Source organism: Balaenoptera musculus, chromosome 1 (genome assembly GCF_009873245.2).
Source record: "Balaenoptera musculus isolate JJ_BM4_2016_0621 chromosome 1, mBalMus1.pri.v3, whole genome shotgun sequence".
In the NCBI taxonomy this organism is placed as follows: domain Eukaryota; kingdom Metazoa; phylum Chordata; class Mammalia; order Artiodactyla; family Balaenopteridae; genus Balaenoptera; species Balaenoptera musculus.
Genome location: NC_045785.1, coordinates 125,515,570 through 125,543,559, shown reverse-complemented (window position 1 = coordinate 125,543,559; position 27,990 = coordinate 125,515,570). Strand labels below are relative to the sequence as shown.

Genomic DNA, 27,990 nt, shown 5'->3' with positions numbered 1-27,990 from the left:
AAATACCAACAACTGCATTTCTTCAGCGATCAATCAACTTACATATTTTGGTTCATTCACTTGTGCAGTCTTAGAAACAAATCTCCTTTCCCTTTACTAGTATGTCGTTCCATCTGGTAGAGTTGTGTGGCTGATTGCAAACAGTATCCTTTTTGCAACAAGTGTCATTTGCTGACCCAGGAAGAAAATTGAGCTAGATAGGTCGTAACATACATTAAAGCAAAATAGAGTTCAAAAATGTTTTCTGTGAGCTTCTGGTAGGATCTGTTAGTCTGCAAATACTGCACAGGGGAAATTGCTTTAAATGGTGCAGCTGGTCTGCAGTGGAAGGATTGGGATACAGTCAGGCTGAGTCAGGCAGAAAGAGGTTTATAGACAAAAATTAAAGAAAGCACTGCGGATTCTTGTCATGCTTTGCCCTTGAAAACTATGCCAAGACCTCTGTTTTGGTTTTTTTAATAAAGAGATCCATGATATTTCGTGATTGCTTTAATGACTCGGGATTTCCCCCTTACGTTTTAAACACAGCCTGTATCTACAGTTATGTTTGCTTTCTTTGTATCCCGCTTACAAAAAGTAACGACATAAAGCTAAAACCCTTTCATTAGGACTCCATTATGATCCTTCTGTTAAGCAACTAGCTCGTTCATTCTTTTCACAGCATTTTATCCACTTTTTCCTTCTCCGGCTCTTGGTAAACGCCTCGGAGCGCTTAGAACCCGGGCTTCTAATGTCTTTTTACTACAGATGAATACAATTTAAAACCTGAAAGCTGCTGGAACAAAGGTAGAGCATTCCCCCGTCCCAAGGTTAAATCTTTGCCCGGCGCTGGCCACTTGCGAAGGAAAATCTGAACGGACCGTGGTTAAGAATCAGAAAATGACTGTGTGTAACAGCGTTTCTCTTGGTGGGGATAAGGCCCACGCGGAGCATTCCCGACAGGTGAGCTGCAGCACGAGGGATGACTTAGCCGACCTCCAGCGTGGGCGGACAGCTCTCCCCCTGAGCAGCGCACGCCAGAACAGCAGCATTCTGACCTGAGTCCTACAAGTCCTCTGAGCCCGAGCCAGCGGACGTCAGCGCTCTAACGTGCCGCCGCCACCGCCGCCGCCGCCGCGGGTTCGCATCTTGTGAGCCACCGACCAATGGGAGAGAAGCCAATGCCCGGCGTCCTCTGTGATTGGCTCTCAGCAGGGAGGAGGTGGCGGAGGGTGGGCCTTAGGGCGTGTCAGGTTTTCTGCCGCTCAGCAGGCGGGTGGCGACACGTGAGGCTCCTGCAATCAGGAAAGGCTGGGAGTCATTGCGCTCAGAGGCGGCTGTCTCAGAACTGCTTGGCCCCGCCGGGAGGAGGCGCCACTCGCGATTGCAGGTGCCCGCGCTGGGGCAGCGATTCAACCTCACTCCGGTTGGCCGAGGAGGAAAAGGAGAAGGAAAGGGCCGGGCCGGGTCCCCGCCCCTCGCGCCCCGGATGGATGTGCCTGGCCCGGTGACACGACGGGCGGCGGCGGCGGCGGCCACAATGCTCCTGCGCACGGCTCGGGTCCCGCGCGAGTGCTGGTTCGTGCCCACCGCGCTGCTCTGCGCCTACGGCTTCTTCGCCAGCCTCAGGCCGTCCGAGCCCTTCCTGACCCCCTACCTGCTGGGGCCCGACAAGAACCTGACGGAGAGGGAGGTAGGCGCGGGGGGCAGGCGGGAGGTGACTCGGCCGGCGCGGGGCGCGGGCGCCGAGATGTGCGGGAAGAGGTGAGAGCGGGCGGAGGGGATGTAGTTGAGGAAAGGAGGAGTGAGAAAGGCGCTCGAAACGCAGGAGCCATTCTGAGCAGAGATTGCTGACTTTTCCCAGTTGGAAGGCGGCTCCGTGCTGGGCGCTGCCTTAATTCACGCTGTTTTTCTGCCCTCCGTTGGATTGATAGGCCGTGTCTTAGGTGAAGGGCTCGAAACGCAGTTCGGGAGCCCCAGTGCACGTGTGCTTCAGGCGATGATGCTGTAATGGAACTTGGCCCCACTCTGCTCCGACTGATCCAGCAGTTCCTGCTTGGGGGCGGGGACGGGGGCGGGGGGGAGGAGAATATTTGGAGAAAAAAGGGAAAACAGCAGGTTGTACTTTGGACATGGTAAAGGTTTAAATAAATATTTGCTGCCAGAAAGTAAGGAACCAGATGCTGAGTAACTCCTGCTTTCTGAAAGGATCTTCCCTCTACCTGCTGCACCCTCTTCCTTCCCCTACTTTGCATTGTTTACCCTTGACAGATGGATGTGCTCAAATAAGGACTGTACAAGACAACAAGAACCCATCATCTTGTCTTGATTTTTGATTGGGCGAGACTGTGTCCAAGAATACGCTTCCCACACACTCCCCCAACCCCACCTCCTGGGATAAAAGCAGATATTTAGATGGTATCACACAGTTGGCGTTTAATTGTAGTTTTTTTTGCGTTGTGAATTGTTGCTTCACGGATGTTAGTTTTGCTCCTTTCTGTTCTGCTGCGATGTTCAGAGTAGTTGAGAGTACATAGTCCATGATCAAGAACTTTTTGCTGATTGACTTCCCCAGGAGGATTTATAAGTAAAGTACTTGAAGTGCATTGTGTACTTTAAAAATGTGTTTAACTCTTTAAAGCGTATGGTCAATCTCAACACCAGTTTTTTGAAAAAGAAAGACATTATATTAACTGAAAAGGGACTTAAACTCAAGCTGCTACCACAAAACCCAAATAAAGCAGATTCAGCATCCTCTTGAACACTACAAAGCAAGAAATCTGAGGTCTGGTATTCCTTTCTGGAACAAAAGGGTGAAAGCTTAGTGGGCAGTTGTTAGCTGTTCCTTGTTTTGTTTTGTTTTTGTTTTTTTAACTCATTTGCGTTTTCTTTTTTTTTTTTAATTAATTAATTAATTTATTTATTTATTTTTGGCTGTGTTGGGTCTTCGTTTCTGTGCGAGGGCTTTCTCTAGCTGCGGCAAGCGGGGGCCACTCTTCATCGCGGTGCGCGGGCCTCTCACTATCGCGGCCTCTCTTGTTGTGGAGCACAGGCTCCAGACGCGCAGGCTCAGTAGTTGTGGCTCACGGGCCTAGCTGCTCCGCGGCATGTGGGATCTTCCCAGACCAGGGCTCGAACCCGTGTCCCCTGCATTAGCAGGCAGATTCTCAACCACTGCGCCACCAGGGAAGCCCTGTTCCTTTTTTCTTATGTCTAATTCTCCTCCCACCCTGCCTTCCTGCCCCAGCTGCTGTGAAGTACTCCTCCCACTTAAACCTTACTCTCTCCCCTGTGATTAGCAGTCACCTGTTTTGAGTGTCCCTGCATAACAGGTCAGAGCAGGATGTAATTACTCATAGTCCCGTTTGTCATTGCATTGCTCCTCCATTTTCAAGGTCACTTAACAGGGAAGGGGTTGAACTCTTGGTTGAGGATTTCATTTGAGTTTCTCACATTATCTCACCCCTAGCAAGTGGCACTGACTTTTACCCAACTTCAGATCTATTTCTCAGTCTTATGGACCACTCCACAAGGAACTGTTAAGAGTTACTCATTACCTATGTGAATGATAGTATTGCCTAAAAACAGTAATAAAGTGGAAAGGGCCAACTCTTGTGAACAGAATGATTCTCCAAGAAGAAAATTACTTCAGTAAGTACAAGAGAGAATGATTCTGGAGACCCACAGCAACCACCAAATCTGAAGTGTAGCCGCTGAAGCAGAAATGATACTGTGTGTGAGCTGCTAACAATTAAAATTTCATGTGAACTGCCACGTGATCTGCACAGTTTGTGCACCTTGCCTGAAAGAGAAGCACACGGGGAGAGAAACATGCTCCCATTGTTGATATTTGAAAGCCGAACTGTTTTGTACAAGTGCCCTGGGCAGAATTGCTGTGTGATGTGCCATCATGTGTCCTGTCTTATCGGAAAGTTACCTAGGTGAGTGAAATATGTTCCGGGCGTATAGCAATAAAGCAGAGGTGCCAGGCCCAGGAAACATTTGCTGAATGCGTAACAAAAACATAACACACTTCTGTTACTGCAAATTAGATGAGGAAGAGGGCAGGGTTTGAAGAGAAATCCAGAAGTCTGGAAAGGGATGTTGTTTGTCTCTGAGGACCTCAGAATCATGGCCGATTCTGATGGTCGGGCGCAGTATGGCTCTGTCCACCCTCTCTGGAACCCTAGGTTTTTTTAAATCTCCAATAACTGAAATAAATAGGACAACTTGTTCTCCTTTCTGACTGCTTGTTTTCACCAATGTACAGTTATTTATTTATTTAATATTACATGATTTTTAGGCAAAGCAAATGCCAAATCATGGTCAGTCTATTTGTGTTGAATTTTGTATTTCCCTCAGGAGACTTTAGAAGGTCCAAGAGCAGTCATCTTAGATAGAGCTGTTGTTAACCAAGGCCAAAGACAAAAGGAGGAAAAAAAAGGTCAGAATTTCCTCTTTCCACTCTCAAAGGATTTTTTTTTCTTAGATTTCAGGAAAACCATTAACCTGTATCACTTTATAAATTTTAAACAGGTTAAAATTTGTATTTCAGTAGTTGAAAGCCAAACTTTTAATAAAATAGAGCTCTTTATCACCAAAAATTTTTTATCCTTTCATCTTTTTCAGCATGGGATTTGACATTCACTACCTTTCTTTGATATTTTTAAGACATTAAATTTAAAACTATTCTGCCTAATATTCAGAGCCTTACAGAATTTGGCTCGTATCTCCTTAACACCCTTATCTCCCACTACATCCTTCTTCCCCTTGCCTTCTACATGCCCAAGCTCCATCCACGTTAATCTTACAGTCATAAGTCCAGTGTATCTAACTTTCTCATCCTTCAAGGTCCATCTCAAAGGAGCAACCCCCCATATTTCTTAACTCCCTTGTCAATAATTTATGTGTATGTGCTCTTCACTAGGTTCAGAACTCCTGGAGAACCGAGGCTTCATTTTATTCTTTTTTTGTTTTTGTAATCTCCATGCAGTTTGAAAACAGTGTTGTGCGAATAAGTGCTTACTAACTAGTTGTCTAATTGAAATGTGATTCTAAGATAAAGTGTAAATCTGAATTAGAGCTTAAAACTGAACAGCTGTTTTCCCTTGACTTTTTGTGTCTTAGAAGAAAGCACAAACAAGCTCTGATCCAAAGAACTGTGAAAGGCACCTTAGAATAAAATCAGTTCCCTTTGCTCACACGGCAGATTTTGCCTGAGATAAAAAGGTATTGTCCAGGCGTGGCCAATAAGAGTCTGTAATCTGTACATTTTTACATGTGGGAAGTTTCCCTTCAGGATTCAGAGTATCCATCAAAGAAGCATTTCCTGGTGTGACAGCTTCTCCTTGGAGGCACTGAGAGAGAAGGGATCTTCTGGAGACTTTTGGAGACACAGTGGCTAAGCTCTGCATATTGTCTGGTCTTCTCTCTTCGTGAAAGCCCCTTAAAAGCACCCCTACGCAGGTTGAAAAAGCTGCTTAATGGCATTAGAAGTAAGCCTGGAACATAGTAGATGATCAACAGCAGTTTTCTGATTGAAGAAATGGGGCATTTTAGTGTGGTGGATTCAGAATATCTAGGTGCAGATGCTCCCTCTGCCGGTGACTAGCTGGGATAACTTTGGGCGATTCACGTAAGGCCTAGTTTCCTTGGTTGTAAGATAGAGATGATAAAAGCGTCTACCACTTAGCGTTGTTTGGATTAAATGAGGTCATATAGGTGAGGTGATTAGCATAGTGTGTGGTGTCAGTAGAGATGTACTATTATAATGCTGATAATGCTGTGGGAGGGACAGTCCTCTTGGGTTGATGTCTCTCCTAGGAGTAAATTCAGATTTCTTATTGAGAATAAGTTAAAAAGAACATATCTGGTCTTTTTCCCCTGCTTGCCTTTATTTTTGTTTCTACTTGGCATTGCTTTTCCTTATCTTCATTATGTAAACTGTGGTTTTTGTATTAGGAATGGAATTAGACTCATAAGCATAAACACTTTAAATTGATCATTGAAAGGATGAGGTTTATATAACGAAAACTTCACAGTTAATCGTTTGGGGACAACTAGTATTGAAGGGTATATAACATGTCTAAGTGCAGACAGTATTACTGGAGTGAAGAATCAGTGAAAGTCCCAAGGCGTGTGGTGGAGAACAAAGAAGATGGGGTACGGAAGGAAGGTATATTTAAAGGGAAGGTGTGGTGGCTAACAGCTTTGTAGTATTATGTTGGGGAAAATGTGAAGGTGAAGAAATATGCAGAGTCAAACAGAGGAGGCAGTTTCACACTTAAGAAAACTGTAGGAGAATGAATAAAACTATAGGCAAAAAAGGAGTTGGAAGTTGCTAATGGAGCACACCTGTGAAAAGTCTGTAGGGAAGCCTTCACTCTTCGCGGCTTTCATCTCAAGGTTGCCCTTATCCCCTTTGGTTTTCTACTGAGAAGTCTCTGACCCTGTCTTATGTCAGCCAAGTGCACTTTGTTCCTCATTTGATAAAACTTCCACACTTGTGAATAAGAGTCATTTCTACAGTTCTCGATTATTCTTTCACGCACACATTCAGGCACAAGAAAGTTTCCTGGTAAATGGAGGTTGCTAGATGATTTGCAAACACAAATTAGACTGGAATTCATGAAGGCGAGGCTATTAGACAAATCACTTTTGATATTCAGCCAGTCAGAAATCAAGTCTGGAATGTATTTCAGATTATGTTTTCCATTTATAGTTGTTCTCTGCATTGGCAAATATTTTATAATAATTTACTAAAAATAAAATTTTTACTTTATTGTTCCTCTAAAACCTTAAAACAATTAGTTGGGTGAACTGAGGTATACACAAGAGTTAAAAAGTAAGTCAAACCCGAGGATTAGATTGCTCCATCACAAAGTATTTAGCCTGTTAGCAAGACTACCTTTCAGAACGCACTTAAAAACTGGGGCCACTGATCCAAACTTTGAAATGATCACTTATAAAACTGACTTACTTAAACCCCCAGGAACTTGCTAGGCTATGGGGTAGGTGTAAGAAGAGGGAAAAGTCTCCTACAATGATTGTTATTTGAAGAATGGGGACGACAGTTCAATTAATTTAATTTGTATTGTCTCAAGTGGTCTGTGTTTCAGCTTCAGTCCTTAAGTCTTTAAACCTATGAAAAAAGAGTAAGTGATTTACATGTACTCTCTCATTTAGTCCTTGCAAGAAACAACCCTGTGGCATAGGCTTTACTTCTCTTTTACTGATAATGGAGATTAAGGCTAAAAGGAACTAAAAAAAAAACTTGCTTAAAATCATATGGCAAATGATGGAACAGAAATTCCAGCTGGGGTCTTTGTGGTTTAAATATTATTTCTACTATCTTCCAATGAAAAATTAATGAAAAAAAAAAAACCTTCCTTTTTTTTTCATATTATAGACATACAAAAAGAAGGACATCAGAGTTGCTTATAATGCTACCATCCACAGATAGTTACTCTGTTAAGACTGTAGGACAGATTTACCTTCTTTATCTATTCATGTTACCCCAAAGAAATGAAACTTAAAATCAGAGAAACCTAATCAAACAGTAGGATCATGGCTCCCTGTTCTGTGGCTAGAAGTAAGAAGTGACAATGATTTCAAAACATTTGTTTCCAAAGCATTTATTGAGCCAAGTATCTTCCAAACAGTATGTGAGCTATTAGGTTGTGCAAATGAAAGTCAAGTCTACCCTGAAAGAACCTATAAAGCAATGGTTCTAAACTCTGGCTCATAATAAAATCTCCTGGGAGGTTTCTAAAAAATGCCTGTGGCAAGGCATCCACATTTTTTAAAGCTCCTTGGGAGATGTGTAGCCATGGTTAAGAAGCAGCGCAATGAGGTAATTGAAGAGACTGACACATACAAAGCAGTATCAGGAGAGCTTTTTGGGTGCTGGGATACAAACACTATCAGCTGCAGCAAAGTCTTCCAGGATGAGGAAGGCGTTGAACTAGGCTTTGATGAATAGGGAAGATTTTATTAGAAAAAAGACGACGGGGTGGAAACGGAGAAGTATATTCCAAACAATTATCAGAATTGTTGTCAAGATTTCTTTGGTTGATAAAAATGAGATCTTTGAGGTACTGGTAGATTGTTTTATAAGAATAAATTGTTACGAATGTTCCAGGTCCTTTGAGATCACTAACGTGATTTTATCTTATTTCTACCAGGTCTTCAATGAAATATATCCAGTATGGACTTACTCTTACCTGGTGCTGTTGTTTCCTGTGTTCCTTGCCACAGACTTCCTCCGTTATAAACCTGTTGTTCTGCTGCAGGGACTCAGCCTTATTGTTACGTGGTTCATGCTGCTCTATGCCCAGGGACTGCTGGCCATTCAGTTCTTGGAATTCTTCTATGGCATCGCCACCGCCACTGAAATTGCTTATTACTCCTACATCTACAGTGTGGTAGACCTGAGCATGTACCAGAAAGTCACGAGTTACTGTCGAAGTGCCACCTTGGTGGGCTTCACAGTGGGCTCTCTCCTAGGGCAGATCCTCGTCTCAGTGGCAGGCTGGTCCCTATTCAGCCTGAATGTCATCTCTCTTACCTGTGTTTCTGTGGCTTTTGCTGTGGCCTGGTTTCTGCCTATGCCACAGAAGAGTCTTTTCTTTCACCACGTTCCTCCCTCCTGCCGGGTTGCAAATGGCGTCAAGGTACACAGTGGTGGCATTGCTACTGATACCTCAGCTTCTAACCACCTTCCGCAGTGGGAAGACGTTGAATCAAAAATCCCTCTAAATACAGAGGAGCCTCCCATGGAAGAACAGGTAAGCACAACCTTAAATGCCTGTTGGTTGCTACTCTGGGGCTAGACCAATGGTGAAAAAAGACAGGAAAGTCCCTCAATTCATTTGGATTCTGGTTTTATCTTGAGTTGCTTCATTGGTTCATTCATTCATTCATTGAATATAACGTTGATTTATATTAGGGATGACAAATGTATTTTCCTGTGGAGTAAATGACCTCCAGGACTGGCACAACATTATATTGCTCATGTTGGAGATGTCTTAGAAGCCACAGCAATGTCTATCTCTTCTTCATCTTTCTATCCTCAGAACTTGGTATGTAAAGGAAGCTCTAGAAAAACTTTTCTAAATGAATAGGTGAAATGATTCCAGTAAATGATGACTATCTACTTCCAGTTTCTGAATTGAAGTCCAAAGTATGTAAGGATAGGAAGTTATCTTCCTCATCTGTGCTGAAAACTATGTGTGATACGGGCATACCTCAAGGATATTGCGGGTTTAGTTCCAGACCGCTGAGGTAAAGCAAATATTGTAATAAAGCAAGTTACACAATTTTTTTTGTTTCACGGTGCATATAAAAGTTATGTTTGCACTATACTGTAGTCTATTAAGTGTGCAATAGCATTATGTATAAAATAATATACATACCTAAATTTAAAAATACATAATTGCCAAAAAATGCCAACCATCATCTGGGCCTTCAGCAAGTCGTAATCTTTTTGCTGGTGGAGGGTCTTGCCACGATCTTGTTGGCTGCTGACTGATCAGGGTGGTGGTTGCTGAAGGTGGGGGTGCTGTGGCAATGTCTTAAAATAAGACAACAGTGAAGTTTGCCGCATCGATTGACTCTTCCTTCAGGAATGATTTCTCTGCAGCATCAATGCTGTTTGATAGCATTTTACCCATAGTAAAATTTCTTTGAAAATTGGAGTCAATCCTCTTAAACCCTGCTTTATGAGCTAAGTTTATGTAATGCGCTAAATCCTTGGTTGTCATTTCAGCAGTCTTCACAGCATCTTTACCAGGAGTAGATTCCATCTCAAGAAGCCACTTTCTTTGCTCATCCATTGGAAGCAGCTCCTTATCCATTCAAGTTTTATCATAAAATTGCAGCAATTCAGTCACAACTTCAGGTTTCACTTCTTTTTTTTTTTTTTTAAATCAGATAAAGGAAATATTTTATTTATTTATTTATTTATTTATTTTTAATTTTTGGCTGTGTTGGGTCTTCGTTTCTGTGCGAGGGCTTTCTCTAGTTGCGGCAAGCGGGGGCCACTCTTCATCGCGGTGCGCGGGCCTCTCACTATCGCGGCCTCTCTTGTCGTGGAGCACAGGCTCCAGACGCGCAGGCTCAGTAGTTGTGGCTAATGGGCCTAGTTGTTCCGTGGCATGTGGGATCTTCCCAGACCAGGGCTCGAACCCGTGTCCCCTGCATTGGCAGGCAGATCCTCAACCACTGCGCCACCAGGGAAGCCCCTCAGGTTTCACTTCTAATTCTAGTTTTCTTGCTATTTCCACCACATCTGCAGTTATTTCCTCCACTGAAGTCTTGAACCGCTCAAAGTCATCCATGAAACAAAAGTTTTACAACACAATGGTTTATTCTGACACATTTCGTTTATTTTTTATAATGTGATCACTGCCCACTAAATTGATTTTATTACCAACTAATGAGTTGAAATCTAAAATTTAAAAAAGTGTCCTAGACCACCTTGATATTTGTTATTTATAGATATGCAAAATGTCAGTACTTGACATGCTGAAGAATTATAAACTTTTAGAGTTAGAAGTGATTCTAACCACAAATCATAGAACAATCAGAGCATGTTAAAGGGACTTTAGATCACATCACCCTTTCATTTTAGAGATAAGGATTCAGATCCAACATTAGTGAGTCGTGCAAAATTACACACATGTACTCCTAAACATAATTTTAGAGCAGATATGAGATCCACTTCAATCTATACCTTGTTCCATGAAGTCCTTCACTGGGATAACAACATGGTCAGAACGATCATGTTGGCCATTGTGAGGTAAAATTAGGATTCAAGTCAGTTTCGTGATCTCCTGGGCTCAGCTACCGACACCATGACAGGCAAGCAGTGCTGCTTGGGAGCTGTACAGCCCTAAAATACTGCTTGTTTTTCTTTGACAAGCTTGAAGGAAAATTAGAATGTGGATATTGGAGATCACAGTGCCATCTTAAGTTGACAAAGCCCATCAATGAACCATAAATGATAATCGTGGTAATTACAGTAAAGAAGAGTTCTAGGTCAGTGGGTGGTTTTATCTTGACTTAAAAAGAGGGAAAATGAGGTAGAAGTCAAAGTGATAGTCCAGTCCACAAGTTACCTTAGAGTATTTGTAAGTTGATTTTCAGAATGAGTCTACTGCTTTGGGGCAGAGGGTGCTGACATTGCAGGAGGAGGAGCTGCCAAAGCCAGTGATTTTCTTGCCCAAACAGGCAACTGGACTCATTTTGTGCTTGGCATGTAGTTGGACATGATTTTTTTTAAGTTGCTTACCCATTAGAAATGATGTAAATTAAACCAACTCTTTAGCACAGGGCTTGACATGAGATAAATGCTTAATAAATATCTGTTAATATAACTATACTTTTATTTGTAGACTGACACCTTTTACTATTAGGAAGCATTCTGTGTGTGTGTGTGTGTGTGTGTGTGTGTGTGTGTGTGTGTGTGTTTGAGTTCCATAAAACACTGACAGCAGCAAAATAAATGTTTTTACCTTGTACTCAATATCATTTATAGCAGCAGAGTATAGCAGATTTTGAAGAAGGAAGGCAGTCCCCAGTACTAGTACTTACCAGCAGGGTGATCTTGGGCCAGTTTCTTAATTCTTTGCGACTTTTAGTTCCCTCATTCATATACCTACCTCATAGGGCTATTTCAAGTATTAAATAAAGCCATGTAGAGCTTTCAAATTAGTATACATAAGTAGGTAATCAATACATGGTAATTTCTATTATTATCTTTATCATTAGATATGAATAATCAAGAACAGCTTTGTACCTTCACTGTAGATCTTTATTTGTGGGGCTGTAAATAATTTCTCATTTTCCCTTTGAATTTGTTGAAGGTATTCTGGGCCTTATGAAAAGAGTTATGAGAGTCTGGTACTAATTCCATCACAAATTCTTTTTCTTTTTTTTTTTTTTTTTACTTTTTGGTCACACCACATGGCATGCGGTATCTTAGTTCCCCCGACCAGGGAGGGAACCTGCGCCCGCTGCAGTGGAAGTGCGGAGTGCTAACTGCTGGACCACCAGGGAAGTCCCACAAATTCTTTTTCTTTAACTGAGTTAGGCTACCTCTAAATGTAGAGAGTGTTAAATTAGATGATCACTAAGCTTTACTTGACTCTAGAATCCTGAGTTTTGTGAGCTGATTGATGTGAAGGTACTCTGTCTTTTTTCTTCTGTTTCCCAGGCATACCATGAACAACTTCTCCTTTCCTGTCCAGTCCCCCATATATGTAGGGATACATAGAAATAATTTAATTGCAATCATCAGCCCTTGACTTAAATCTTCATAGTCTAGGCATTAAACCCTAATTATCCCCTCCCCCTACATTTTCCTACTGTATGTAGAAGAAAATGCAAAATTCTCATCATGGCCTATAAAACCCCATACAATTTGGCTCCTTGCCAACCTCTCTGACCTTATCTCTTAATTGGGCTGAAACACATCAAGCTTGTTCCCACCTCAGAACTTCAAATCAGGAGATTGTGTCAGTCAGGACTGCCCTTCATCCTGATCTTCATGGCTGGTTCCTTTACGTCACTCAGGTCACAGCTCGGACATCAGCTTTTCAGAAAGCCATTTAACACTCTTAGCAATCATTACTCCATTCCAAAGTCACTTGCTAGCCCATTACCCTTTTTACTTTCTTCATAGTATTATTCCTACCATAAGCTCTCTTGTATGTGTGTGTTTATCATCTGTTTCTCTTACTCCAGTGTAAATTTCATAAGGGCAGGGACTTTCCTACTGTATCACCCGTGTCTAGAACATTGCCAGACACATTGTATGGGCACTCAGGAACTATTTGTTGATTATGTTAATGAGTCATGGTAAATAGAATATAAGGGAAACCAACATTTATTGAGCACTTGCTACATACTGAATAATACTTATCTAGTTCTTGCAATAACCTGTTGAAGTGAGCATTAATTTCCATTTTACTGTAAAAAGCCTAAGATTGAGACATTTTTCTCATCTGAGTGTAGGCAAGTATGCTGCTGATTCATCATCTCAGCTCCCATTTATTTTGACCTGGGTACCAGACACTGTGCCCAAAGTCTTATATTCATTATCTCATTCTTTATTATTAAAACTCTATGATATAGGTATCACTGTCTCCATTTTACAGGTGAGGGAACTGAAGCTCTACTGATTTTATTTAAAAGATTCATACTTAATTTTTTAAGTAAACAATACAGAAAACTACATAAAAAGAAGTCAAAATAATCTGAACTGCTGGGTGCAAAGATTACCACTATTAATATTTTAGTGCCCTTTCTAAGTATCACTGTTTGTACAGATTTTATGGTAAATGAAATTATAATCTACATGTAGGTTTATAACTTTATGTTTTTTTACTCAGTGTTAATTCAAGACTGATCTTTCTTTCTTTTCATGTCAGAAAAGCCTTCAGAATCCAAAGAATTGAAATCATAATGGTGAAAATGACTGGTGGGAGGTTTGTGTTAGGCAGTATTCTGCCTTTCTCACCAGGCTGGCCCTGAGCACCAAAAGCCAGAATCAGAAAGACTTGTGTGAAGGACAAAGTCTGTCTTTTAACCCTCCCCATTTTTTTCTCATTTGTGGTCACAGCCTTTCCCTCTGGATATCTCCAGTTGGACCCCTGCCAACGGATATGTCTGAGTTGGGATGGAGGGGAGAGGGTGTATAGCTGTATATGGCTGTACCCCCCGCCCCTTTTGCAGCTTAATGCCCTTGAAGCTCAGATAGGTGTTACCTCCCCTGAAAAAGAGTAGCCAAAGGCAGGTCTGTGTGCCAACTCTTAAAAGGTTTCCAATGCCCCTGAACTAGGGCTTATGAACTAGGGCTTTACGAGATACCAGGGCAAAGGCAAGAATGAGTATTCTTGGAACAAGATAAGTGCACAGCAGGCCAGAGCAGGACAGAGTGTCCCAGAAGCCTTTTATGTTGGAAGAGAACTTTATCATTGCAGATTCTTAAGTACACCTTGAAAGCGCCTGCTTCTGTGCTATTGTTCTTGTTTCCTTTGCTTTGAATGTTCTTAATTGTTTCTCTATTCTAATCTTATCTATCTCCCAAAGCCTGTCTCAAACACCAGTTCTTCCATGATACATATTTTGGTTCCTTTTCCTTGAAACCAGATGTACTATATTTGTCCCCATTGGTTAAGGCTCATTGTATATGTTTTTACTATGTTTTGGGTAATGAAATATCAATATCTGAGAAAATAATGATAGTCTTCCTTTCATCATGAAAAAAATGTTCATTGTTTATAGCAAGAATTAGGATTGTGTCCTTCAACAGCATGATAAAAGAAGCAAACTTATTCTCAAGTTTCCATCCTAGCTATTGGCTTGATGATAGACAAATCTCCCTCTGCATATAGCTGAGCTAAGAAAAGAGTAGCATTTAACTTGGTATTATAGACACCTAACTATCCCTATTAAAAGGTTCTATTTAAAGGAGAAGGGGCTGCACAGAAATTAACGTAAAATGGATTAAAGACTTGAATGTAAGACCTGAAATCATAAAACGCCTTAGAAGAAAACATACGTGGTAAGCTCCTTGACATCTGTCTTGGCAATGTGTTTTTTAATTTGATACCAAAAGCAAAAATAATTAAGTGGGACAACATCAAACTAAAAAGCTTCTATACAACAAAGAAAAACATCAACAAAATGAAAAGACAATCTACTGAATGGGAGAAAATATCTGCAAATCATATGTCTGATAAGGGGTTAATATCCAAATTATAGAAGGAACTCATACAACTCAATAGCAAAAAAAGAATCCAATTTAAAAATGGGCAGAAGATCTGAATAGACATTTTTCCCAAGAAGACATTCAGACAGCCAACAGTTACATGTAAAGATGCTCAACATCACTAATCATCAGGGGAATGCAACTCAAAACCAGAATGAGGTATCACCTCACACCTGTTAGAATGACTATTATCAAAAAGACAAGAGGGGCTTCCATGGTGGCGCAGTGGTTGAGAATCTGCCTGCCAATGCAGGGGACGCGGGTTCAAGCCCTGGTCTGGGAAGATCCCACATGCCGCGGAGCAACTAGGCCCGTGAGCCACAACTACTGAGCCTGCGCGTCTGGAGCCTGTGCTCTGCAACAAGAGAGGCCGCGATAGTGAGAGGCCCGGGCACCGCGATGAAGAGTGGCCCCCGCTTGCCAAAACTAGAGAAAGCCCTCGCACAGAAACGAAGACCCAACGCAGCCAAAAATAAATAAATAAATAAAATTTTAAAAAAATTAAAAAAAAAAAAAAAGACAAGAAATAAGTGTTGGCGAGGATGTGGAGAAAAGGGAACCCTTGTGCACTATTGGTGGGAATGTAGATTGTTGCAGTCACTGGAAAACAGTGTGGAGGTTCCTCAAAAAATTAAAAATCAGGGACTTCCCTGGTGGCGCAGTAGTTAAGAATCTGCCTGCCTGTACAGGGTACATGGGTTTGATCCCTGGTCCAGGAAGATCCCTCATGCCACGGAGCAACTAAGCCCGTGCGCCACAACTACTGAGCCCACACACCACAACTAATGAAGCCTGCGCACCTAGAGCCCATGCTCTGCAACACGAGAAGCCACCGCAGTGAGAAGCCTGCGCACCGCAATGAAGAGTAGCCCCCACTCGCCGCAACTAGGGAAAGCCCTCACGCGCAGCAACGAAGACCTGAAGCAGCCAAAAATAAATAAATTAAATAAATAAGTTAAAAAAAAATCAGACTACCACATGATTCAAGAATTCTACTTCTAGGTATATATCCAAAGGAAATGGAAACACTAACTCAAAAAGATACAGGCACCCACCAGTTCACTGCAGCATTATTTACAATAGCCAAGATATGGAAACAACCTAAGGGTCCATCAGTGGATGAATGGATAAAGAAAATGTGGTATACGGGGACACATTTATATACACACTGGAACGCTATTTATTCAGCCATTAAAAAGCGAATGAAGTCTTGCCATTTGCAACAATGTGGATGGACTTGGAGGGCATTATACTAAGTGAAGTAAATCAGACAGAGAAAGACAAATATCGCATGATCTCATTTATATGTGGAAACTAAAAACAAAACAAAAAAACCCCAAGCTCATAGATACAGAGAACAGATTGGTAGTTGCCAGAGGAAGGGGGTAGGGGGTAGCAAAATGGGTAAAGGGGAGTCAAAAGGTACAACTCCCAGTTGTAAATAAGTCTTGGGGATGTAATGTACAGCATGGTGACTATAATTAGTAATACCATATTGCATATTTGAAAGTTGCTAAGAGAGTAGATCTTAAAGCTTCTCATCACAGGAAAAAAAAATTATAACTGTATGGTGACAGATATTGACTAGGCTATTGTGGTGATCATTTCACAGTGTATACAAATATAAAATCATTATGTTATATACCTAAAACTAATATAAAGTTAAAGGTCAATTATACCTCAGTTTTTAAAAGTAAAGGAGAAAGGGCTGACAGCAGGTGGGAGTAGTCATCTTACATCTGGAGGTTCTCATGTGCAAGATATGGGTTCCAGCCAGCGAGCGGGTTGAATCATGCTGCTGCCATTGGTGTTAATAATCTGTAACATGGCTCCTGTCACACGTCCTGGCTCTTACATGCTAATCCACAGTTAGCTTCCTCTTGGTCCCTTTGGATTCTCTCATTTTGCCTTCCCACGTTAGTTGCAAAAGTAAAATTTCCTATGTTCTGAGCGAGGCTCCGGCATTATGGCAACCTTTGATAGCTATTTCACAGGATGTCTGGAATCTCATATTGACTTCTTGGCATAGTCCAGGGATGATGGTACATAGTAATGTTTTGATTCACTCAGTTACATGCATAGTAGCTTTATTACTTCACTGTAATAGTTCCCATAAATACTGGGTAATAGAAAAAGCGTAAGGAAGAAAATTGAAATCACTGATTACTCCATCAGTCAGAGAGAACTGCTGCTAATATTTTGATTTATTTCTTTCTAAGATTTCTGTCTTAACCATTATCTTTCAGTGAATCTGATAAATTCTCATTCATGGATTCTACCTGAACAGTGATTTACTAGGGTTGCTAATTATTGCGCTCTTTTTTTTTTGGTTGCGTTGGGCTTGTGGGCTTTCTCTAATTGCCGTGAGTGGGAGCTACTCTTAGTTGCAGTGCATGGGCTTCTCATTGCGGTGGCTTCTCTTGTTGCGGAGCACAGGCTCTAGGTGCGTGGGCTTCACTAGTTGTGGCTCACGGGCTCTAGAGTGCAAGCTCAGTAGTTGTGGCGCACGGGCTTAGTTGCTCTGCGGCATGTGGGATCTTCCCGGAACAGGGCTCAAACCCGTGTCCCCTGCATTGGCACGTGGATTCTTAACCACTGCGCCACCAGGGAAGCCCAAATTATTGCTTATTCTTAATGTTGCTTGCCACTGTATGGGGAGATATGGAATGTCATCTCCCTTTGGCTAAAGTACACAATCTCTGACCATCTTTCTACCTTCATTTTGTAAACAATATATCACTTGCTGGATGTACTAATGTTTATAGAGCATTCAAAGCAAAAATTACATAAGAATGTGTTTTTTTCCCCAGAGGGGATAAATGTAATTGCTAAGAAGTTTATACATGCACACACACACACACACACACACACACACGTATATGAAATAAGCAATTGGTTTTCACAAGGAACAAGAAAAAAGTCTGTTGAATAGAAAATTGAGTCTATACAATTGCTTTCTGTACAGTTGGCTTCTTCCCTTTTTCTGTGTAGGAATCCAAGCCAGACCGTCTCCTCGTGCTGAAGGTCCTGTGGAATGATTTCCTGGTGTGCTACTCTTCTCGCCCTCTGCTCTGCTGGTCCGTGTGGTGGGCCCTCTCCACCTGCGGCTATTTTCAAGTCGTGAACTATGCACAGGGCCTGTGGGAGCAGGTGATGCCTTCTCGTCATGCTGCCATCTATAACGGCGGCGTGGAGGCCGTTTCAACCTTACTGGGTAAGCAGTGCAGGGTGGCAGGGCAGCTTGGGAGGGGGAGAGTCCTCTGGTAGTGAAGTCAACCATAATCAGATTTTCTCTCCCCTCCCAAGTTTGAAGTAGCCCCAAAGAATGGATTACTTATTTTGAGCTCTGATTTTATGATTTAGGAGGACAATTTAGAATTGCACATGAGGTGGAAGACTATGACTAACAAACTTAAATTCTTTTAACCTTTGGGAAACCTAATATAATGGTCCTCTAAATTGTCTTCTTATCCAGGTTTCCATGATCTCTGATTTACTGGGTTCTTCTGCCACTTGTTGAAAAACTTGGAGTAACCTATACAATACTTTATAACAACAGTAGCAAATATATTGTTTATATGCGCCAAGCGCTGCTCTAAAGACTTTATGTATGTTCACTCAGTCCTCACAGAATTCCTAAGACAGGTGTAATTATTATCCCCAGTTTACAGTTAAGGAAGCTGTGGACAGACAGCTTAATCACTTGGCCAAGATGATACAGATGGTAAGTGGTAAAGTCGAGGTGTGAACTCAGAGCCTGTGTCTTTGGCCATTTTATTCTGTTGTCCCTTCCTAATTTGTTGACCCACCTCAGAAGGTTTTGGAAAACTTTATATGATTTCTGTAAACACTTAAAACTGTGACTGGCACTTAGAAAGCACGCCGTACATTTTAGCTATCGTTTTCATAATCATCATCATTTTACCACATGATAAACTGCCCCTCAGTTGGGAAGAGAGATGAGCCATCCTGCCGTGTTGCCAAGCTACAAGCAGTGGTTCTTTTTGCTTCTCGCCTCTGTGTCCGCCTCGGTAGTTTTTCCTTAGCAGCGTCCCTGGCTCTGTATCCTCCTTTTCCTTCTCATTACCAGCTGCCCTCGTTCAGTCTCTCATCATCTCTCCATGGCTCCATACTGTTTATTCCATCAAGTCCAAAATCCTCTGCCGGACTTTCAAGGCCCTCCATAATCTTGAGCTACCCTGTTTAAAAGTTAAAAGATCTTAAAATGTAGTAATCTAAGATGAATTTTGAATTCATTGAAATAGTATCTGTGTAGCAAAATGACAAATTTTCTCTTTTTGTTTTGTAGGTGCTGTTGCTGTGTTTGCAGTTGGTTACATAAAAATATCCTGGTCCACTTGGGGAGAACTGACATTGTCTCTGTTTTCTCTCCTGATTGCTGCTGCGGTGTACATCATGGACACCGTGGGTAACATTTGGGTGTGCTACGCATCCTACGTTGTCTTCAGAATCATCTACATGTTACTCATCACTATAGCAACGTATGTATTTTGATTCAAAGAACCATTAGGAAGAGCTGACAGGATTAGCTTTTTGGTTTCTTTACAAATTAAATTTTCTGGTTAAAAGAGGCAAATGGGAGGAAGCATTATATTATATGTGCATTGCCAGTTTTTCTCCTGAGGAAGCATTTAGGCAAGGTTCTTTATTTCCTTGTTTAAATGTTCCTGCTGTTTTCAGATGTTTGCATGAGGTTTACATCATTTAGCAACAAAATATTCTTCACTTGGTTGGGAAGGGAATTGACAGTAGAAAGTACGGGCTACTCTTCACACTATCCTGGAAGTAATTCTTGTCTATGCATTCTTTTTATTCATTTTTTAAGTTTCCAGATTGCTGCAAACCTCAGCATGGAGCGCTACGCCCTAGTGTTTGGTGTAAATACCTTCATCGCTCTGGCACTGCAGACTCTGCTCACTCTAATTGTGGTAGATGCCAGTGGCCTTGGTTTGGAAATTACCACTCAAGTAAGATCTCTGTTTCGGTACTGAAGATGTTATGAGTTGATCAGGGTAACGGAAGTGGAGCATGCTTCATGGAAACAAATTCAAACAATATAGACAAATACAAAATAAAAAGTAAAAGTGTTCTCTCTTTCCTTCAGTCATCCCCCATCCTTAGTTCTTTTCTACCAGGAGGATGTTGGGACCATCATCTTTTTGATGAGGCCCTAGAACATTTCTGTGTGTAATTAACCAGCCTGGTGGAGCTGAGAGGTAATATTGGTTCCTTCCAGGCCAAGCCCTTCTGCTTCCTCATCCATTATTTCCCTCCATTTTTAATTCTGTGCCTGGAATACTGCATCTCATGTTCGAGATGCCATGCTTCACCTCAAAGCTCTCTAAGTCTCCTCCTTCTTTAGTTAAAACGCCCCTCACCCAAATACCAAGGTAATGACTTCCTGTTGCTGAATAGCATTATGATTCTTAACATATGACCTATTGAGAAAACACCTGCACAAACACTCAGAGACAGTGTGAATAATTTTATTCACTCAGGAATGGTATAGTTGTATATGCCTTCATGCATTGTGAGTTGTAGGTAGGGCTTGTTCTGTACTTCAGCAAAATGGGCAATTGAATAAAAAAGTGCCTACCCTACCTCATCTCAGCCCAAATGATTCCATCTCCATTATTCCTTCCTTACTTACATATTAGTTTTCTTAGAATACAAAGACCTAACATGTTAGCAGTAATTAACTTTGTTTTTACTGAGGAGATCTAAAAGAGAAATAGGTAATGTGCATTGAGTGCTTTCTATGTGCCGGGTACTTTATATAGAATTTTGCAGCATTGTTATCAGGATTAGACATCAAGAAAATGAGTCTGAGAGATGTTGTGTTATTTAAGGTCACAGTCAATAATAGTATGGCAGAACCAGGATTCAAACCAGCATCTGACTCCAAAGCTTAGGCATCTCCCACTGCATCATGCTGCCTCAAAAAAGGATGGGGGAGGGGGTGGATAGAGCAGAGGAATGGGAGCTTATCACTTTCATTTAAGTAAGAATTACTTAAGTGTTTCCCAATTACTACCTGCAATAAAAACCTTGAGGAGACCTCTCAAGGGTTAGGTACTTTCATTTGGGATGGAGAGTAGAAGAGTAACTAAGTGCTTGTCATCTTGCTATAGAAGTGGTAGGTTTAAACGTATGGAATAATAGAATTTTGTGGGCTGTGCTGAAACTTGTAACTGCCATGATTAATTAACGAGTTTCCTATAGGAAAATGAATCAGAATTTTAAAGGACCTGGCTCAGAGGGTTAGCTTATCAGTAGTTAGTAAGTTGTTTTAAGAAGAAAAATGATGATGATGTTGATAAACAACATAGTTACATTAAAAAATTGGCTTGGAGGGACTTCCCTGGTGTCACAGTAGTTAAGAATCCGCCTGCCAATGCAGGGGACACGGGTTCAATTCCTGGTCCAGGAAGATCCCACATGCTGCAGAGCAACTAAGCCCATGTGCCACAACTACTGAGCCTGTGCTCTAGAGCCCGCGAGCCACAACTACGGAGCCCACGTGCCACAACTACTGAAGCCCGTGTGCCTAGAGCCCATGCTCCGCAACAAGAGAAGCCACCGCAATGAGAAGCCCGCGCACCGCAATGAAGAGTAGCCCCCGCTTGCCGCAGCTAGAGAAAGCCCGCATGCAGCAACAAAGACCCAACACAGCCAAAAAATAAATAAAATTAAGAAAAAAATTTGGCTTAGAGAAGATTCTTATAAAAAGTAATCTTATAATGGAATATATTGATAGTTGACCTTCTACTGCCCTCTTCTGGGCAAGAGTAGAGGTCTTGATATACAGAATTTGGCCTGTTAATCATATCAGCTTGAGGGTAGAGACCAGGATTCAGTTATAACAGCAACAAAAATAAAAACAATAGTATTAACAGCATTAGCATTGTGCTAATAAACATTTGCATACATAATCTCATCCTTTCCCAACAACTCTGCAATTAGGAAATATTATGAATTACAAAATGTTTTGTAAATGAAGTTGAGGCTCAGAGACTGAGTCTCTCAATCCAGGTCATACAGCTAGTAAGGGGGAAGTCGGGATTTGCACCCAAGAGTCAGGCTTCAGTATCACCATGCTGTGCTGCCTCTTTGTATCCTCAGTGCCTGGCACATTGTTTAAGCATACAATGTTTTTTGAAGTTTTATAGAGAAGCTGAATATATCTTTAATTATAGAGTCTGTTCACATATATGTAATAAAAGAGCTTACCTTCTAATTGATAATTCTATAAATTATTCTTTCCCCCTCTTTAGTTCTTCATCTATGCTGGTTATTTTGCACTCATCGCTGTGGTTTTCCTGTCTAATGGTGCAGTCAATATTTTGAAGAAATACAGAAAGCCGGAAGATCCAGAATCAAGTACTCAAGTGACCACTTCATAACGCACTGCTGATGAGCTTCTTATCACAAGAACTCTGCACAGCAGCTGTGCCTGGATGTATTTAATTTTTTAAAGTGTAGACACATATTTATGAGTGTGCATTTCATGGCTTCAAAGCAGCCAATTGACTATACCTTGTCCTCCTAGAGTAATAGAATACTGTTCAGAAGTGAAGTGTACTTCATGGATTATTTACGAGGCCAATATAAGGATGACTGTTTTCTGATGTGAAAGTGAGCTTGCTTTTGAAAACCAAGTAATCAAGAGCAATCAAGCAGCACATGGTGATGTATACTTGCTAGCAAGTGAGTCTGGTGTTTCATAGGTCAAGTACTTCTGTATCAGATTAGCCAGATGCTTGGCCTGGTGGGACCAGGGCTTCACAGGGGCCACAGATGTTACAGGTCAGAACAGAAATATGTTCTAACAGCACCTGCCTCTGTTCAACTTAATTCTTATTTCTGTGTTATTCATGTGCATTTGTGTTTCTACAGATGAAAGTTGTTCCTATCACCGACAATATGTGCTCTGGTTTGGTGTTTTATAAGTAATATGTGTCGTTTCTAATTTAAGTTATTTAAAAAAATTCATTGTGTAAATATTCTCAATTCCCATCTTGACAATTATGTATTTGTGTGGATTTTTCATTTTTACATTATTCATATGCTTCCCAGAGAAGCTAATTTAGTTAAATAATAAGGCAAGTTTTGAAGCCTGCTAAAAATCTAAGTGACCTAATCAGAAAACTTAAGGCAGGTTTGCTTGTCTTTTATTCTTCAGTATGAAGGACTATTAATTCTATGATGAAAAGTTACTAAATGGGCTAAAGATACAACTAACCCATTTTGTATTTGCATCCCCTTTTACCTCCAAAATAAAATGGAAAATTCTTTTTTTAAATAACTTCATCTCCATTTATAGCTTTTATATTATTTGTCCTTCTTATTCAAGATAAAGATGTCATTAAGAGTTGGATTATTCCAAGGTCTTTTTCACAAACTGAGCCTCTTATTAATTATTTTGGTGGGACAGGAACTAGGATAGACTTAGTTCCTGCATTTTGTACATTAAATCTGCCTTTGTTTCTAAAGGTGGATCATCTTGAATATCTGCTTAAAATAAGAATTGCTATTGATTCCGTTTCCAGGTTACTTGAAAAAAATGTTATTCTGTGCACATTTAATTGGGAAGTTAGTCTACCAAGTGGCTGCTAGCCTATGTGAGACGTAACTATTTTGAAGCCAATTTTGTTGCCTAATCTTAAAAAAAAAAAAAAAAAAAAAACTAGGTTAACTTTTTTAGAACGACATAGGTAAACACTGAATAATAGTGTCAAGATTCCAAAACTGATGTATTCATTTATGTAAGCAGGAATTCTAGAAGCAAATGAATGAGGATAAGAATAAGTCATTTTCCACTCACCTTCCTTTCTGAATAAGGGAAAGGAAAAGAACACTAGCTAAGTAAGGGAAGAGGAAGTGATATAAGTAGCAGCCTCTAATTTTATATTTTGTCTTTGTTGTGTTTTATTTTGCTACATAGGGAATTGTTTACTCAGAAACAAGTAGAAAAGTGGTATTTGAGGAATTTTATTTAATTTTTTAAATAAAATAGACTGTGGTACAATCAATACTAAAGCAGTATTTCCCTGGAATTTAATTCAAAGTTTGTGGTACACAGTTAGAGCCTTTACTTATTTAAGACAATAATAAGTTTACATCTTGGTGTGTGGCCCTATTTGTAGAATGCTGAACCCAATTTGCAAGTTGTACTGTATGCAGTTTTGTAAAGTGAAAATAATTTGTTGTACTTTTTATTCAATTCTGTATAGATTACAAACTTATTTATTAAATAAATATTTTACAGTATATTTTTCCTTTTTAATCAAAATTGTTTTTAATTTATCTTTTGCTGTAGTAGGAGCTTTGAATTACTTCTTTAAATCTTTTAGTTGTTTCGACTAGGACAAATTTCAGAGTAAGCCTTCCCCTCACCTGACCTTACTAACTAACCGAGAGTCATCCTGTTAATTCTTCCATTGCTTTGTGATCTTTACCTTTGACTCTTCCCTTTCATTTCTGTTTTTCCAGTTTTCTTCTAACACCACATTGTACTGTTTATTTTTCTTGGTCTTCATCTTGGTACCTCTTACTGTTTTAAAGCATTCTCCCATTTAGAAACCAAAAAGACCTACAGTCCCTTCAGTGTTAACTGGATTTTTTAAGTAAATGAAATGAAATTGAATCAAAGGCATAAGGTACCATCTTGTTTTGAAAAATCATAGCCTTTTTGTTCCAACCCCAAATATTCTGAAACCCAGGGAAGCATCTTCTTGCCATCAGTTGAGAATCACTTGTTCATTATACCCTAGAAACCAAATCAGTCTTCTCTCACAGTATCCGAATGGGTACCTTCTCTTTAATTCCCATTCCCAAACCTGCTTCATTAAGGCATTTCATTGATTATCACCAAAGACTTGGAAATTTTTCATGCAAAAACGTTTTATAAAGCTTTCTCTCCCTATAGTTATATCCCCTGTATCTTAAGGCCTTTCAGACTGTAAGCCTGCTTACATGCCTCAGACCATGCCTTATTTTTGTCTTTTGTTACAAAACACATCCTGTGATGTGTTTGTGTGCTATGAATATTGAATTATACAAATGATACGGACTCAACATACCCACCTGCCGATACAACAGCTAAATGCTCACTATTTTTAAAAAGGTACATCAACGTAAAACATTAAGATTTAAATGCCTATCAATGATCTCTAGACCACTGGATGCTTTATTCAAGGCATTATGCTCAAATGATAGAAACTGGATATCTGTTTGTTTTACTTATTATGGCATCCTCATAATTAGTACCTTACTTGTTTAACATGTTTTAGTTTGGAAAAAGTATTTGTGAACATCATCTCCTTTGATTCTGGAAAAAGCATCTTGCAGTAGTACTAATTCCTCTACTTTTTTCATTAAGTAATGCTGATAGAAGAGAGTTCAAAATACTGGGTTTGCCACTCAAAGCTCTGATACATTAGGGAAGTCACTCTTGAGCTTCAGTTTCCTCATCGGTAAGTGGGGATGATACTTACCTCACAAGATTGTGTGAAGAAATGAAAGAACATATGTGAAAGCACCTATCACATCAGAGACAGTAAGGGACTGAGAAATCAGTTCCCTTCCCCCTCACTCTCCATTTATTGGGTTGGCCAAAAAGTGCCTTTGGTTTTTAAGTAAAAATAAAAGACATTTTTTCATTTTCACCAAGAACTTTATTGAACAACATATTCACCCTTTTGTTCTACTACCTTCTGCCATTTTTCAGGCAACTTCATACTTCCATCTTCCCAAAACTTTTCATCTTTTTGAGCAAAGAACTGTTCCAGGTACCTTTTACAGTCTTAACAGGGAATGGAAATTTTTTCCTTTAAGAGAATTTTGTGAAGACCGAAATAAATGGAAATCCAAAGATGCAATGTCTAGTGAATACGGTGGATGAATCAGAACTTCCCAGCCAAGCTGGGAAGCCACCACCCTTTTTTTCTAATTTTTCAAACCACAGGAGTTGACCATCATTCTTTGCAGGATGCCAAAAATCCTGGAGGACTCACCTGCCATATTCTGGGAGTGTTGCCAGAAGTCGACCTTGAACTCCAGATCAGTACTTAAAGATTGAACACTTGGACAGAAAAGGCTACCTGGAAATTCCTGCCTGTGTCTTGTGTTTGACTGATTAAGAGGCGGTAGGCCAGAGAATGTATCCGTAGTGAGAGAGTATCCAAGTTGGCTTAATGATCTGTTTTTATCTCCAACTCTTATAATTAAATCCCATAAATATAGTTTTCTGATTCTCTCCTCCCTACCCTGATTTTTTCTTTGCATTTTGGTCTCCTTTCCTTAGGTATAAACCATTTCATACTTACCCAAAGCCATTCCTCCATACCCATTTTAATAAAAAAAGACCTGCTATGTCTAGTAGAAAGGACTCCAGTATTAAGTCAGGGGTCTATGTGGGAGCTAAAGTGGTTCCAAATGGGTAGAAATCCCTGGCTGATATTAGAATTTTAAAAACAATATTTAAAAATAATCTCTAGAGAATAGCATTCCCTTTTAAGCCCCTGCACTGACAAGAGTTATGGAATAAAAAGTCACAGAGAAGAAGATACCTTAATCTTCAATAAATAGCCTCCTAAGAAGTGACCTAAAATCCTACCTCATGATGTATGATAAAATTTTACTAGCTGAGTTTATTTGTGGTTGGCAAGTATTCTGGTTCCATGGTTATTTTAACATTATTTCCCGGTTTTAAGAGTATTAGGTATTATGTATTTATGGTAGGAAATTTGGGAAATGTAAAAAAGCTTAAGGAATAATGGTTACTCTTAATATCTGTCAACTCTAATCTCATATGCATGATTATTATCCTCTCACACCCCCCAGGAAACCACAATAGAGCATAAGTAGTTAATAAGACACTTAGTGGCAGATCATGCTCAGATCAAATAAATATATAAAATATTTATTTTAGAAATTAAGTTATTAAAAATTAAATACATTATTTTAAAAGTCACCAGAGACATAAGCAACCACAAATAAAGAGTTGGCAGAAAAAACAACAGATAAGTGTGCTAATGATTTAGGTTTTGGAATGATCATATACAGAGTATAAAATGAATATCTATAAAATTTTAAATATAAAAGATGAAATCACAAAATTGAACAAGTAAAAAGAGATTAACAAAAATGAAAAGAGTGACTTTAAAAAGAACCTAAAGATATATTTTGGAAATTAAAAATAGAAATGCTGAAATTAAAATTCAATGGATAGGGCTCCCCTGGTGGCTCAGTGGTTAAGAATCTGCCTGCCAATGCAGGGGACACGGGTTCGAGCCCTGGTCCAGGAAGATCCCATGTGCCACGGAGCAACTAAGCCTGTGCGCAACAACTACTGAGCCTGCGTGCCACAACTACTGAAGCTCGCGTACCTACAGCCTGTGCTCTGCAATAAGAGAAGCCACTGCAATGAGAAGCCCGCACACTGCAACGAAGAGTAGCCCCCACTTGCCACAACTAGAGAAAGCCCATATACATCAACAAAGACCCAATGCAGCCAAAAATAAATAAATAAAATAAATTTATAAAAAAAAATTCAATGGATAATGTCTCATAAATTGCTGGTGGCACGTAAGGTGATACAACCCCTTTGAATAGCATTCTGGCGTGGCCCTTTAAAACCAAAGATATGCATCCTCTATGACCCAGCATTCCATTCCTATAGAAATGTGACTATACAGGAATGAAAATGAATAAAACGGAGCTACAAGAAATAATTTCAATGAATATTTATTTATTTATTTATTTATTGCCACACCACGTGGCATGTTGGATCTTAGTTCCTTGACCAGGGGTCGAACCCACGCCCCTTGCACTGGAAGCGTGGAGTATTAAGCACTGGACTGCCAGGGAAGTCCTCTATGAATTTTATAAACACAATTTTGAGCAAAAGAAGTAAGACACAAAAGAATATAGCAATACAATTCCATTTTTCAAAAGCAAACTATACTGATTAAATCTATATACATAAGTGATTTTAAAAAGTATAAAACAAAGAAATGATTGCTACAAAAGTCTAGCAAGTATTTACTGCTGAGGAATGCAAAGAGGTATGATTAAGGGGCACACAGCCATTTCTTGGCTTGTAAGAGGATATGTGTGTGCTTGCAATATAATTTTTCATTATATTACACATTTATCTTTATGTTCTTTTCTGTATGTTCAGTAAATTTCACAATAAAAACACTTTAAAAACTCAA

The 27,990-nt window shown here is 40.1% G+C and overlaps 1 protein-coding gene across 3 annotated transcripts; it reads left to right on the top strand.

Moving 5' to 3' along the window:
- Positions 1-1,282: 1,282 nt before the first annotated feature.
- SLC19A2 (solute carrier family 19 member 2) lies at positions 1,283-24,033 on the top strand. Of its 3 annotated transcripts, XM_036870035.1 has the most exons (6): positions 1,283-1,672; positions 8,163-8,765; positions 17,744-17,966; positions 19,062-19,254; positions 19,599-19,740; positions 22,048-24,033. In XM_036870035.1, exons 1-6 carry the CDS (start codon positions 1,469-1,471, stop codon positions 22,174-22,176), a joined length of 1,494 nt encoding a protein of 497 aa, XP_036725930.1. In that variant the 5' UTR covers positions 1,283-1,468; the 3' UTR covers positions 22,177-24,033. The 3 variants fall into 3 exon arrangements, with proteins under 3 accessions (XP_036725930.1, XP_036725947.1, XP_036725939.1); XM_036870052.1 differs by lacking the exon at positions 8,163-8,765; XM_036870044.1 differs by lacking the exon at positions 19,599-19,740.
- Positions 24,034-27,990: the final 3,957 nt, after the last annotated feature.

What these genes read in the sequence shown, in the direction of transcription:
- SLC19A2 (XM_036870035.1), top strand. Translation starts at nt 1,469, where the DNA reads ATGGATGTGCCTGGCCCGGTGACACGACGGGCGGCGGCGGCGGCGGCC. An exon ending in AGCCTCCCATGGAAGAACAG is followed by an intron (nt 8,766 to 17,743) that starts GTAAGCACAACC and finishes TTTTCTGTGTAG; the next exon opens with GAATCCAAGCCAGACCGTCT. An exon ending in GGCCGTTTCAACCTTACTGG is followed by an intron (nt 17,967 to 19,061) that starts GTAAGCAGTGCA and finishes TTTGTTTTGTAG; the next exon opens with GTGCTGTTGCTGTGTTTGCA.